General features: G+C 33.9%; 1 protein-coding gene across 1 annotated transcript in view; it reads left to right on the top strand.

Annotated features, from left to right (window-relative positions):
- LOC117110091 (G-protein coupled receptor GRL101-like) overlaps nucleotides 1–13,651 on the top strand; it is a 49,497-nt gene that overhangs the window by 8,414 nt on the left and 27,432 nt on the right. Inside the window, exon 2 of the mRNA XM_033252677.1 lies at nucleotides 936–1,214. Coding sequence (XP_033108568.1) covers nucleotides 1,184–1,214 — 31 coding nt within the window. The 5' untranslated portion in view covers nucleotides 936–1,183. The remainder of the gene's footprint in view (nucleotides 1–935; nucleotides 1,215–13,651) is intronic.

The raw sequence follows: 13,651 nt of genomic DNA, 5'->3' as shown, positions 1-13,651 counted from the left end.
TTAGGTTTGCTACCGGTACCGTACGTAGCACCGTTAGTATCTCAGTTTCACGAATGTGCATCATCTGCGTATGCTTTACCCGCATTATATTATAATTGTATACAAGAGTTATATACAGTGGCGTATTCAAAGGGGCGGAATCACTCAGATTCGGCTTCTACAATTATAACTAAAACATTACCACAAGACGGTTTAGATTGAGTTTGTCTCTTTAAGTGTAACAGTATATATTTATTTATCTATGTTTTTATTCTTTGTCAAATTCCCAGTCTGTTATGTTTCAAATACATTATGATGATGATGATGATGATGATGATGGTGATTAAATTCATCATCATCATCCTCAACATCATCGTCATCATCATCATTACGATCTGTAATGCAATTAAGTTTCTGTCATTTATAACCCTATGCAATTATGATCTGCGTCGAAAAAAAAAAATGTTCCATTGACAACTCACAGTTTAAAGTCGTATTTTTCTGATTGGATATGTGCTACTGAACAAGCGCACATCGAACCAATACCAATCGATTACGAGTAAGTAAACTCTATGACGTGACTTTACGACCCTCAGTAGATCTGACAAAAATGTAATGACATCACTTCTACTATTAAGCTACTCAGGTAGATTTGCGGTGAGGTATGTTAGAACGAATGTTTATGTTGACCATACAGATGATAAGGCTAGTATTATATCTTCGTTTTTAATCACAGATCGTATGTCGAAAAGTATCTTCAAATCATTTTAAACGCAATGTGTATCGTTCATGTTTGCTTTTAGTTAACTTACGTGCGAGCATATACCAACCACCAAACATCCGAACTATCTGAACAAACGTGTTAAAATTAATTTAATATATTTTCGCCTGGGGATGATGGCAGACGACGTTATTACCAATTGTTGAGGAAATGGTTTCTGTTTGTTATTTTTCAGTTAAGCTTCGATCACATTCAAGCTGTTGTTGGTTTATCTTAGAAGATCGGTGAATATCACTTAGGCCTGTATGCGTCTTCGGTATCACGTGACAACCCTACTGCCTGGCGTCCACGCAAGTTTTAACTGGATTCTCTGAAACATTAGAGTTGATCTCCTGAACTTATTTTGATCAGTTTCTACATCTTCTGAAAAATCATTGATTTACGCGAACAGCTTAATGGGCTGAGTCTATACTTAGTACCAACATGGAACACCGCTTGGTCCCTATGCTGCTCGGTAAGTTGTCTCATAAATTCGATTTAATGGGATACTATATTTGATAAACAGTTGAACGAGTAGTCGTATTAGTCTATATGACACAATTAACAGTTACAGGAACAGTATTTAGACAAATGACATCTTTTATTCCACAAGTTTTACCACTACGCTACGGTGGCTTCTTCAAGTGATATGTGTGCCTCCTACAGGGACGTGCGTATATCATAGATTTAATAAGCCATCGTAGTGGTGAAAGTAGGCCTATGAGTTATAAAATCTGGTCGTTAATCTCAAAATGTTGTTTCTGTACTTGTTTTTTGGCAATGCTTTCAGTTTTGCGACCTTTATGATGTCGTTTAAATAGCGTTACTCATTTACAAGATATAATGTCTATTGGGAAATAAGAAAAACCTAAGATCAAAGAGTTCATTAACTTCAAATGAAAAAAGATCAAAACAATTCAGAGATATTTTTTCCACTTTTTATACTTTTTTGTATTTAAATACAACAGTATAATTTCAAGCATCGCTGCGGTTTTCTTGCCTGTAATTTATTTTGACGAAACAGCTAGGCCTATCTCTTCACTACAGTTATTGCTAGGCTTTAATTGTTATGCATCAGTTTTGCGACCTTTATGATGTCGTTTAAATAGCTTTACTCATTTACAAGATATAATGTCTATTGGGAAATAAGAAAAACCTAAGATCAAAGAGTTCATTAACTTCAAATGAAAAAAGATCAAAACAATTCAGAGATATTTTTTCCACTTTTTATACTTTTTTTTGTATTTAAATACAACAGTATAATTTCAAGCATCGCTGCGGTTTTCTTGCCTGTAATTTATTTTGACGAAACAGCTAGGCCTATCTCTCCCCTACAGTTATTGCTAGGCTTTAATTGTTATGCATTTCTTGATCTGATTTAGATTACGGGATCTTTGATTGCCCACACATATATGGGCATGATGAATTGTCATCATGATGCGATGCTTAGGGGTGAAGGGGGTAAAGCGGTAGGTATGTTCCTAACGATAATGAGGTGAGCGATGTCGGGACACGGGATGTTGCTGGCGATAATGTATGATGCGAACGATTTCGGACTGGGAATGTTCCTGACGATAATGAGGTGAACGATGTCGAAACACTGGATGTTGCTGGCGATAATGTATGATGCGAACGATTTCGGACTGGGAATGTTCCTGATGATAATGAGGTGAACGATGTCGAAACACGGGATGTTGATGGCGATAATGTATGATGCGAACGATTTCGGACTGGGAATGTTCCTGACGATAATGAGGTGAACGATGTCGGGACACGGGATGTTGCTGACGATAGGCCTAATGCATAAGGTGAACGATTTCGTGAATTCGGGATGTTCCTGATGGTAAAGATACAGATGATATCGGGATTGGTTTTGTTCCTGACGAGGGAACGATGTAGTTCAGATGTTCTTTATGATTATGAGTTAGACGACGCCGGAACACGGGATGCTTCTGACGATATTGAGGTGAATGATGCCGGAACTCGGAATGTTCCCGTACGATAATGAGGTGAATAATATCGGCATTTCGGATGTTCAGATAATGGGGTAGACAAAGTTAATGCAGACACTACTGAGAATTCTATGTATCTATCTCGATTAATGTCATTGACATTCACATTGATATTTTTATTCTTTCTTCTACCATTCTACTTACTAGTATTACCGCCACATTAGACAAGACATTTAGGCCTACAACAGCAATATCCATAGTTATATCACATTGCAGGTTCTATGGCGTTGTATCTCTTCCATTTGAAATAGATATCTGTATTGCATTCGGTTAAGCTACTATATCGAGCGAGTAAACAGGTAAACGCTCATCATAATTTAAATTAATTAATTGATTGATTGAATAATTTATTGAAATACGGGCTTAACATTTTTCTTCAAAATTGCTGAGATTATGCAATATTTAATCCATGACAAAGGAGTCATTAAATTGTTTCTGTTTTATCCTTAAACCTAAACGGTTGCATTGTGACCCTCCACATTGTAACCGAGCGCGATATCGAAAAACGCACAACTCGATATCCATCACAGACCGGAAAACGTGATTTTATAGAAATATGATCCAAGCGAGAGCCGCTTTTCACTCATTTAAGCATTATAATTCGGTTGTTCTGAAGCCCTGTGATCATATCCCATAAATAAGTACCGGTAGTCATCAACTTCCATGAATAACAGATGAAGCAAAAAATCTCTGACCAGACTTTTCACATCGAAAATCATTAAATTTATTACTAATTAATTTAAAAGTCTATGCAAAACATATTGAGACATTGTTCAGTCCGCTAGTTGTACAGAAATAAAAATCAATTTGTTAATAATGAATTCGTTTACGCATTGACACCTATGTATTATGTGCTTTACAAATCCCACTATTATTATTATTTAATTATTATTATTATTATTATTATTATTATTATTATTATTATTATTATTATTATTATTATTATTATTATTGATATTATTATCAAGAACATAGGCCTATTGGTGTTCATCATCATCATTATCATCATTATCATCATCATCATCATAACCGGACCATCATCCTTATCATCATCATCATAATCATCATCATCATCATCATCATCATAACCATTATCCTTATTATCATTATCATCATCCTCATCATCATCCTCATCATCATCATCATCATCATCATCATCCTAACCACCACCATCATCATCATCATCATCATCATCATCATCATCATCCATATTATCATCATCCTTGTCATCATCCTACCCAGTTCGGACAGAATCGATTTAGATTTAAACAATGTTCTGGTAATGCAGCGTTAAAACAAAGGGAACCATTTATATTGGGTAAGAACTTTGGGTAAAAACAACAAAATTAACGTACGTAAAAGGAAAGTGTTTGTGAGCATGCGCGTATTTCTGTCTATTTTAATTGTTATAAATTATATGGGCTTATAGCATAAGCTGCCCAGAAATAGGCCTATATATAATTATATATACACATATAAGATGCCACTGGAAGTTTAATTAGGCCTATATGGTACCTTAAACCCACTGGCTGTACACCTTAGACCTATATGTAATTACGGTACACTATTCTACCTACCGACAAATCCATTATTTAAATCCTTAGTTCAGAACCCTAATAGATGTCGAATACTAACAAATTGAATCGAATAAAGCATTTTATTCCTTCTAGGCCTATAATTTCTCTTACGTACGAATGTAATATTAAGCCGTAAACGAATTAGCATGAGAAAACAGGCAATAGGGGGTAAAGAAAAAATCCCCTAGAATGTAAAGATCGTAATTTGTCTTTATAATCCATTGATTCACGTAACCCTGTCAAACCAATAATAAAGTCAGCTAAAGCGTCTATTTTGGAAAGTATAACAACGTTAGTATCAATATGCAACGTATATCAATATGTAAATCAATTCAAAGCGAAAATGCACATTTGGTTCCATCTTCGAGTGCACAGTAAGATACATCCATGTTGTCTGAACAATAACAATATCAAATTTATTCTATGGTATATCATTAGAAATCAGTAAATTTGAAAAAGAAGCTCTCTCGACTGCAATATCTGGCAGTTAAACATGTTAATATATGAGTTAATAAAACGATACATAATAAAATGAAATGATCGATTAAAGAGACCACAATGACTCAGTTTTTTTACCATTTATTTATAGCATTATTGAGGAAAGACATTTTAGCGTACTTGGAGATCTGCTTCATGGATTTACCGTTTCAGGGTGATATAGGCCCACAAAATGGCATGACTCACTGTGACAGCGGCAAATTTATTACATTTTATAAATAAGGTTTAATTTTTTGATTATTATTTATTGTGTATTTATTATAATAACGCACTAAGGCTATTTTAATCCACAAGCGCATAACTAAACTTAACCAAACAACGCGTGACGTTATCTGTGATTATGAACATGAATGTATTACTGATAGAAAGGGTGATAGAAACCAGGATTAATTTAACACTACAAAACACGTCTTTGTACCACTTTGCGACATTTTCATACTAATTTTGATTCGTGAGAGCCTTGAGATGTGAATCCTCTTATAAAATGATGAATGGAATAGTAATGCACACAACTCTCATTAGGTTTACGTATTTCTATTTAAAAACAATCGAATATATTGCTTATGGCGACGAACCGGCAAGTCCATTTCTCATCTTCCTCATGTCTATGCTTCGTATTTTCCGCCAATGCCGTGGTATTTTCTGGACATTACCCAACATTGACCAGTACCTCTTACAAATTTGTTTCCGTTGATTGCTTTCTAGAGTGCGCTTAATCTGTTTATTGTCTTGAAGCCATTTATTCGAGTTAAATCGTTAATTACTTCAAGAAACCGTGACGACACGTCGAATATATTAAAATTGTGTATCGTTGGTTAACAATACATAAAGAAGATTTGCAATTATTTAAAGTAGGCCTACTGTATATATAACGGAACCTCTACAATATAGGTTGCAGAGATTTATTATACAAAGATTTTATATATACATACTTCGTGTTTGGTAGGCCTACTTGCCTTCAATACATTAAATCCCAACGTGAGCTGGTTTATATTATTCCCAAATGTTGTCCGGCATAAAATATTTATGCCAATATGTGTGTTTATTACGTGGCTATTTTCTCACTCCAAAGTAGACAAATATTGGCCAGCGCACTATTTACCCGTGGAGGGTGTCGGAACAGACTTACGATGAAGCAGTACGGGATCAGCGAAGTTACAAAACATGGGCGTTTATCACAATTTATTTTTTAATGCGGCTGTTTGTCTCCATTGCCTCATCCTTCGGGTAGAATTTCACGCCGCTTGTCTCGGTTATTTTATGCAATGCAAGCCGTTGTACAAAGTTTGTTCCATCATTCACCACTGGCTTTATCGATTCACGCAAATATAATATAAAAGAAAGCAAACAATTAGTGATTAATTTCAGTAATTTAAAAATAAATGAACAAGATAGTAGGCAAGTTTACAAATAAAAAAAATGATATGTGAATTTCGCTATGTTTATTAATATTTTCAATATTAAATTTAACATCGCATTGTATACGGTATTGTTTGTCACTAGGCCAACTTTAAAAACACTATTCAATAATGATAATAGATAATGTTAATAATGGCAGGCCATAGCATTGATATTAGTAATATCGAAAAATACAAGACCATACCATTATTATTTAATAATAATACCATTATCTTCTATAATTTTGATATTCAACGGCATAAGTGATACAAATAATGACTAATAATAGTGATAGATAATATAGATAATGATAATGGCAATGATGATAATAGTGTTGTGCATATAGTGATTTCTTTTATAAAATGTGCATTGCTGGTTGAATAGTAACCTTACATTATTTGGCGAAGTAATTAACATGCCTTAAATGTAAGACGCCAAATTATTAAGCAAATTTACTTCTAATATTGAATTTTCCATTCGGTTTATTCAAAATAATGTCGTTCTAGTATTCACCACAATACGCCAAATTATTAAGCAAATTTACTTCTAATATTGAATTTTCCATTCGGCTTATTCAAAATAATGTCGTTCTAGTATTCACCACAATACGAATCAACAACACATTTCCATGTTGCGAAAATAACATTTCGATGGAGGCCTACGTTATTTAAAAAAGCAGTATAGTGTTTATAGGTCATGTTCACATGTTTCCAATATCCTACTGGAATTGGCATGCTTCATGATTTGCACATAGGTGTTAAAATTGGAGGTGAACTCACAAACAAACTTAGATTCGCATACGGCATTGCCCTTGTGGCAGAAAGAGAAACGGGCGATCAAGTACTTTTCGTCCATTTACATAATAGGTCTAGTAGTAGCACAATGTTTGGGCCGAAGATTAATGTTCCTAAGATGACTCAGGACATAAGCCAACCAGAAAAAAGAACTTAATCACCGTTAACAATCATAAAACTTACCCAAATTTACGAATCGAAGTACTATCTAGGAGGGAAAACAAACAAACAGAGAAACTGCTGCCACTAAGATATTAAGCAACGTATCGGGAGACAGCAAATAAAATCATAGACAACTCCACCAGATCCACAAGAGCTGTAGCTGAAGTTGACAGCAGGTTTTCATTAACACGTGCAGCTACTAATTTAAATGCCAAGACCTTAATAAAATTAAGCTTTTAAGATGTCTGATTTAACATTGATTTTGGACACGTTTGTTAATTATATATTTCTTATTATTGTACTTTCTATCGTAATAAAGATTTTCTGCTTGAAATTACGAAGCATTTGGATGAAGCGTGTGGGGAAGCGTAACCCCCATTGCACCCTCCTTGATAAGGGCCTGTCAGTTCAATGATTTACAGTACCTACCCTTGCTGTTTAATTCTTCGGAAGCTTGACTGTCCCGGTCGGGACAGTGGAATTATAAAGCATATGTCCGATTTATATTGGGTTGGGGGTGGAAATAGTGTAGAGTGTTAATAGTTCACTGTATATTACTGTACCTATTCTACGTATTCCACATTTTCCGATTTTTTTTCTCGTTGTTTCTGAACGAGTGTACATACCACCGGTGGTGTAGGCCTACACCGACTACGAAGGCGGAGACTGGTTTTGTCGGGGATAGTAGCGTAGGCCTATCATGCACTGTCTAGTCACAGTTAAGCTGCCCTGGGCATTTTTTGTCCAATGAGCTTTGCCGAATCCGGACATCTTTCCAAGACGGTGGCCCCTGGTTTTAAAACTTTTTGAAATGTCTATGTAATTTTGGTATTTCGTATGTATAGTTTATGATATAATGAGCCCCTTTTATTATGCTGCTTTCCAAATGTTCCACAGCCGAATGCAACTGTGTATTTTCAATTCCTAGGCTTTATATTTTCTACACATGCTGTAAATTTCTTGGAAACAAAACCGATGTTTTGAAGAGCAATTGCTTGCAATTTGTAGTCATTTTTCTTGGATATTTGACGTAATGATCCTGTTATAGTGAATTTAAGTTCTGCAGGATGTCTTGTGAGGTTTCATAACATTGCAAATCCATTGAGCCTTAGCAAATAACATCTAAACATAACGATCTAAAACCATCATGCGTATTTTGAAAAAAATTGAGACAGCGGATTTTGTTTTTCAAAATACAGAATTTCACGACGAATTTGATATCAGATCGTGTTCTTTTACATTATTGCACACTCGGATATTGTTAATATAACACCAGTTGTATAATGTTGTTGGTGTCCTATAGGAGGGGTTCTACCGTATAATTCTATTTTGGTATATTCAAAGAATTCTTTTTCAGAGAGTTCTTCCAATTACTTTTTCGCCTTAGAAATAAACTTGTAATAGTATTACACGAAAACATTATATAAACATTAAGAAACCATATGTTGCTTTTCAAGAAGCGAAACTTGAACTTACCAAATTTAATGAGCATCGTATATACGAGATAAAGTTAAATAATGAAAAGTGAAATCTGACGCTTAATAAAACACATCGTAAAGTTGAGGGACAGTAATTTGTTTTGCAAATAATTACAAATTCCGAAAGACAATTGAAATTCCATCACCGAATGATAGTATCGGTTTGTCAAATTGTAAATTTCCTTTTATTTTGTTTAGGGTATCATGTATTATTATTATTGTGCCATTCCACTAATATGTTCTTTTTTACACATTTTGAAAACTGTTACGATATTTATTTGTCAATCACATATCATTGTTGACGAAAACATGCGTTGCACTGTGATGGAGCTGAATATCAACAAATATTCATTGGGCGCCTCTTAGTTGAGCAATACATTAAGAATTTGGATGTTATCAATGACATGTGTAAACGTGATTTTTCAAATGAAATGCAATTTTCAATGATCCCTCGCTTGCAATAAATGATAAGTACACTGTAAATAGATCAAAAGTGAACAGATATGATATTCGTTTGTGCACAACTCAGTTCGTGAATTAAACTTAACACTCCATATAGGCCTACATATGTATTCTGTATTTTATATACATTTATAGGACTCCTTATACTGTATCAGTGTTGTTATCACTTGATGTTTTATATTGCTTTATTTATAAATAGATTCAAACTAAAGCAACATTAATAATGAATACGGTAGTTTACATGACGGTGCTCACAATAGCCCAATGAATGGTGCATCATTACAAAACTTATAACAATTTATGTACATCTTCACGAAGGTACCGGTAATGATTCATCTAGCCAAGCTACAGCTTTGGAACTTTCGATAAAGTCTTTATTTTAGGCATGGAGAATACGCGAATAAAGATAGGTCTATGCAAAATATACGCTTAAACAATACTTTAGTAGACATATATACAACAAGATGGATGGTCGGAATAACAGCAAAGACTGGATTGACAGCTGTTGAAACGTTTAGGATGGCACAGAATCGTCAGTCATCGTTGTCACAGCTACTCGGACACCATGAGCTACCTGTATCAAGATGAATATACAAACAAATGATTTGTAAATCAATTGTGATTATAATATTCACAATTTTCTTATTTTGACATTTCAGCGTAGGATTAAGAAAAACCCAATTGGATTTATTCGAGTTTTATGATGAATAGACATGTTATCTTCTATATAAGTATTTTATTATTATTATTATTATTATTATTATTATTATTATTATTATTATTATTATTATTATTATTATTATTATTATTATTATTATTTATTATCATTTATTATCATTTATTATTATTATTATTTATTATTATTATTATTTATTATTATTATTATTATTATTATTATTATTATTATTATTATTATTATTATTATTATTATTATTATTATAGGTTTACATGATACACTAGTGTTGATACATTGTTGTCACCAGACTGGTTGTAAGTACATCAACGTAAGACCTCAGAGGCAACAGGTACACCAAAACTGTGGTGACTGACCCCAGTATTGCCAGGCTTTGATTTACTTTGTTGGTGTGTGAAACCGCAATGGTGACAGAATCTCAGTTTTTGTAGTAGCTCCAATTCTGACAGACTGTGGTTTTGCGTAAGACCTCAGTGTGGACATACTAGATTTAGTGTTGGCAGACTAGGTTTAGGTTTCAATGAAACCTCAGTGTTGGCAGACTGGTTTTGACTGAGTATATAGGTCTGAAACTGTGCTTAGGTTTGTGTGAGACCTCAGTGTTGTTGTTTACGTAAAACCTTGGTGTTAGGAGACTGCGCTTAAGTTATGACATGAGACCTGTGTTGACGTAGTGGGGTTTAATTGTATGTCTTTATTTTCGTAACTTAAGCTAAGGAAGTTTCTCAACTGTAAATCTACCGTACCAAAACACTTGTCCATTCACTGATACAATTAAGGCTTGAGGCCTGATGTCTACAATTCATTACTTACGGCTTTCCACATGCATTGGCCAAACGTACAGCGCACCAAAACCAACCTGTTTGTCCGGATATATACTGAGACTCGGAAGTATAATCAAATCACCACCCCACTCCCCCTTCCTCGCGAACTTCATTGAATCGCGATCGGGTACTTAGCGCTCTTTTTTTCAAATTTCGTATCCATATATTACTTCCTGTCTATACCACGCCAAAAATTTACTTATATTTTTTCTTTTGCCTTCTTGTGTAACCAACTTTTAAATAATATAACTTCTACTTTTTTTAAACAAATTGTTGCCCATTTTTGTCGGTGACTATTCACGTGCGTTACACCTTAGGCTTGATCGTGATAGGCCTAAAATTGTTGCCTAATAAATACAAGAGTCTTACCGGAGATCTCGGTTTTGGTAATGAGTATTTAGATTTACCTCGGATTTTGATAAAGTAGATGTTGGTTTTTTTGCCTGGGTTTTGACAGAATGCATTTGAATTTCTTTTGGCAGACATGATTGGATTTGTAATTCTGTTTTGGAAGACGTTGGTTTTATTATGATGCATTATGTTGTTAACATCAAATGAGAGTTTCTCCACATTGACAGCGTGATAGCTATATTCAGATGCAGTGTAATGATTAGTGTACCTGTATGCATTGGAATGATAATCCAGAACACAGTGTCATCAGTGTTAATCTAATGCACATGAACAACTTATAATTCCAATTCTAATATTAGATAGTTTCTAGAGGATGTAGGCTATAAGGCCTAGTGTTTTCTGCTGCCAGGGCATGATGAGTGTTTGGCAGGCGATCAATACAGTAAAACGTTAGAAACCTAAACCTAAGCACTTAATGCCTTCTGATTGAATATGGCAGAGGTTTAAAGAGCATAGTAATAGTTGATTAATATGAGTATCATAACCCATTATTAATCCATTCAAAATATAGTTGATAAACAGAGACATTCAGTCACGAGCATATTATCACTTTACTTTTTGTCAAGTATCTAAAACATTCAAAATAGTTGACAAGAAATATCAATCAATCAGTCATTTATCGCGTCTAGTTGAACACAAAATGATAAATGATCTTTTTGGAACGTGAATGACCAACGTCAATTAAAATAAAAAGGGTCTAAATATGCCTACACTAATGTTGAAGTCTCTTATTTATTATGTGAACATAATTTTAAAATCAGATTTTATTTTCACATACTATAGGAAGTTAATGAAGCAGACAACGATGATAGTACGCACATTATTTGATCATCCGTCTCGTTTGAGATATTTACGGTTGACAAAATGACGATAGTTTGGAGTCACTTGCTGAACTATTCCGTAGGCCTACGTGACCAATGGTGTTGAACCATTCACGCAGGTTATTGACATAAGCATATAGTCGTCATGTATTCTTATTCTTTTATTTATTATATTTATACCTCCATGCTCCAATTATATACCGAGGGATATCTGACCCATCGGCTACGCGATCATTCCTTGATTCATAACGCAATGTTTCGCGACACCCACATACATATATAAACACTGTATATGCTCATCATTTACATTCATTTTATTTTATAAAACGTTTTCGTCTACTTTTCATATTATAGCCTTACCCGTACCGTAGTTTATGCCATAATTATAGTTTAGTACAATTTTCCGGTGTATGCCTACCAGTTAATAGGCTATTTTAATTAGTCTAAATCCCTTACCTAATAACCCCTTGTGTTTTATATTTTTTATACCGTATTATTTATGTATTGTAGTTTAAGCATCAAGAAAACAAAATTTCATGTACACCTTGTTTGTGGTCATGTCGATAAAGTTTATCTTATCTTATCTTAATTTTAATTATTATTATTATTATTATTATTATTATTATTATTATTATTATTATTATTATTATTTATTATTATTATTATTATTATTATTATTATTATTATTATTATTATTATTATTATTATTATAATTATTATTTTTGAGTAGCTTTGGAAGAAAAGTGTATGCGACATGCAAGAAGTAAAAGTTCACATGTTAAATTGCCAGAATTTTGAATGATAATAGAATTCTAATATGTATGGAAACACCAGGAACTTTATTAACCGTGAGCAAATAGAGACAATTGCTTTGGGTTTGGAATATCTTTTACACAATGCACAACATTCACACTCTCTGAAACCAGAGGCGAATTCGATTGATATAGTATTGTCTTCGTATAAATGTTGGTTCTATTCTACATTGTTGAATTTTCTTGTTCATGGATTAGCTACCTATAGGCCTACTGCCGATACCACGGTTAAGTCCACACACGCTACCGTATTCGATCTTCTTGTATCAGACTCAACATAAAAATTATTTAATTTTCCTTATGAAGTATGTAATCGGGCCTCTCTTTAATGTCGAATAATACTTTAAGCCAGGCTCCGGAGGAAACATTTTTTTGGTATGTTGTATGACTGATTTTTATAAGACACAAAAATGATGTTTCAAGAATGGTTTTACATTTTTCAATAGTTAAAAACTGGGGGAAAGGGGTGTACCCATTCTTTTTCCACCGATCCGGAGCCTGGCTTTAATTGAGATAACTTAACATTTGTTTCTGTTTATTCTGATATATGTCCTGCTTAGGAAATGATTTTATCAATGAAAATTCGTAAACAGGTTTTCGTAAACGGAGGGGGGGGGGAGACGCCCCCGAAAGTTTTCGAAGTTTAAAAAAAATAGTGGAAAAAGAAAAATAGGGGTCTATTAATCAAATTCAGGTATGAGAGTGCCATTTCAGGCCATCTAGAGGTGCCATAATCATAAATTATCTTACCTCAACCCCAACCATGGTGGGCTCAGGTGGTATAGACTGTCCATCTGTGAAAGTCCCTCTCTTTGGGTCCCTCCATTTCCAATTCCTGGATAAGCCACTGCTTTTGCACAAAAGTTGTTACCGGTATCTCCAAATTAAGCACTTGCGCAAAGTTTTGACTCTCCGCCATATTTTGAGCACCTTTCCAAAAAAAAAAAAAAAAAAAAAAAAAAAAAAACT

This window comes from Anneissia japonica, unplaced genomic scaffold (genome assembly GCF_011630105.1).
Source record: "Anneissia japonica isolate Jap-2015-1 unplaced genomic scaffold, ASM1163010v1 scaffold287580_len341680_cov180, whole genome shotgun sequence".
Classification (NCBI taxonomy): Eukaryota; Metazoa; Echinodermata; class Crinoidea; order Comatulida; family Comatulidae; genus Anneissia; species Anneissia japonica.
This window is presented reverse-complemented; position numbering and strand designations above follow the sequence as displayed.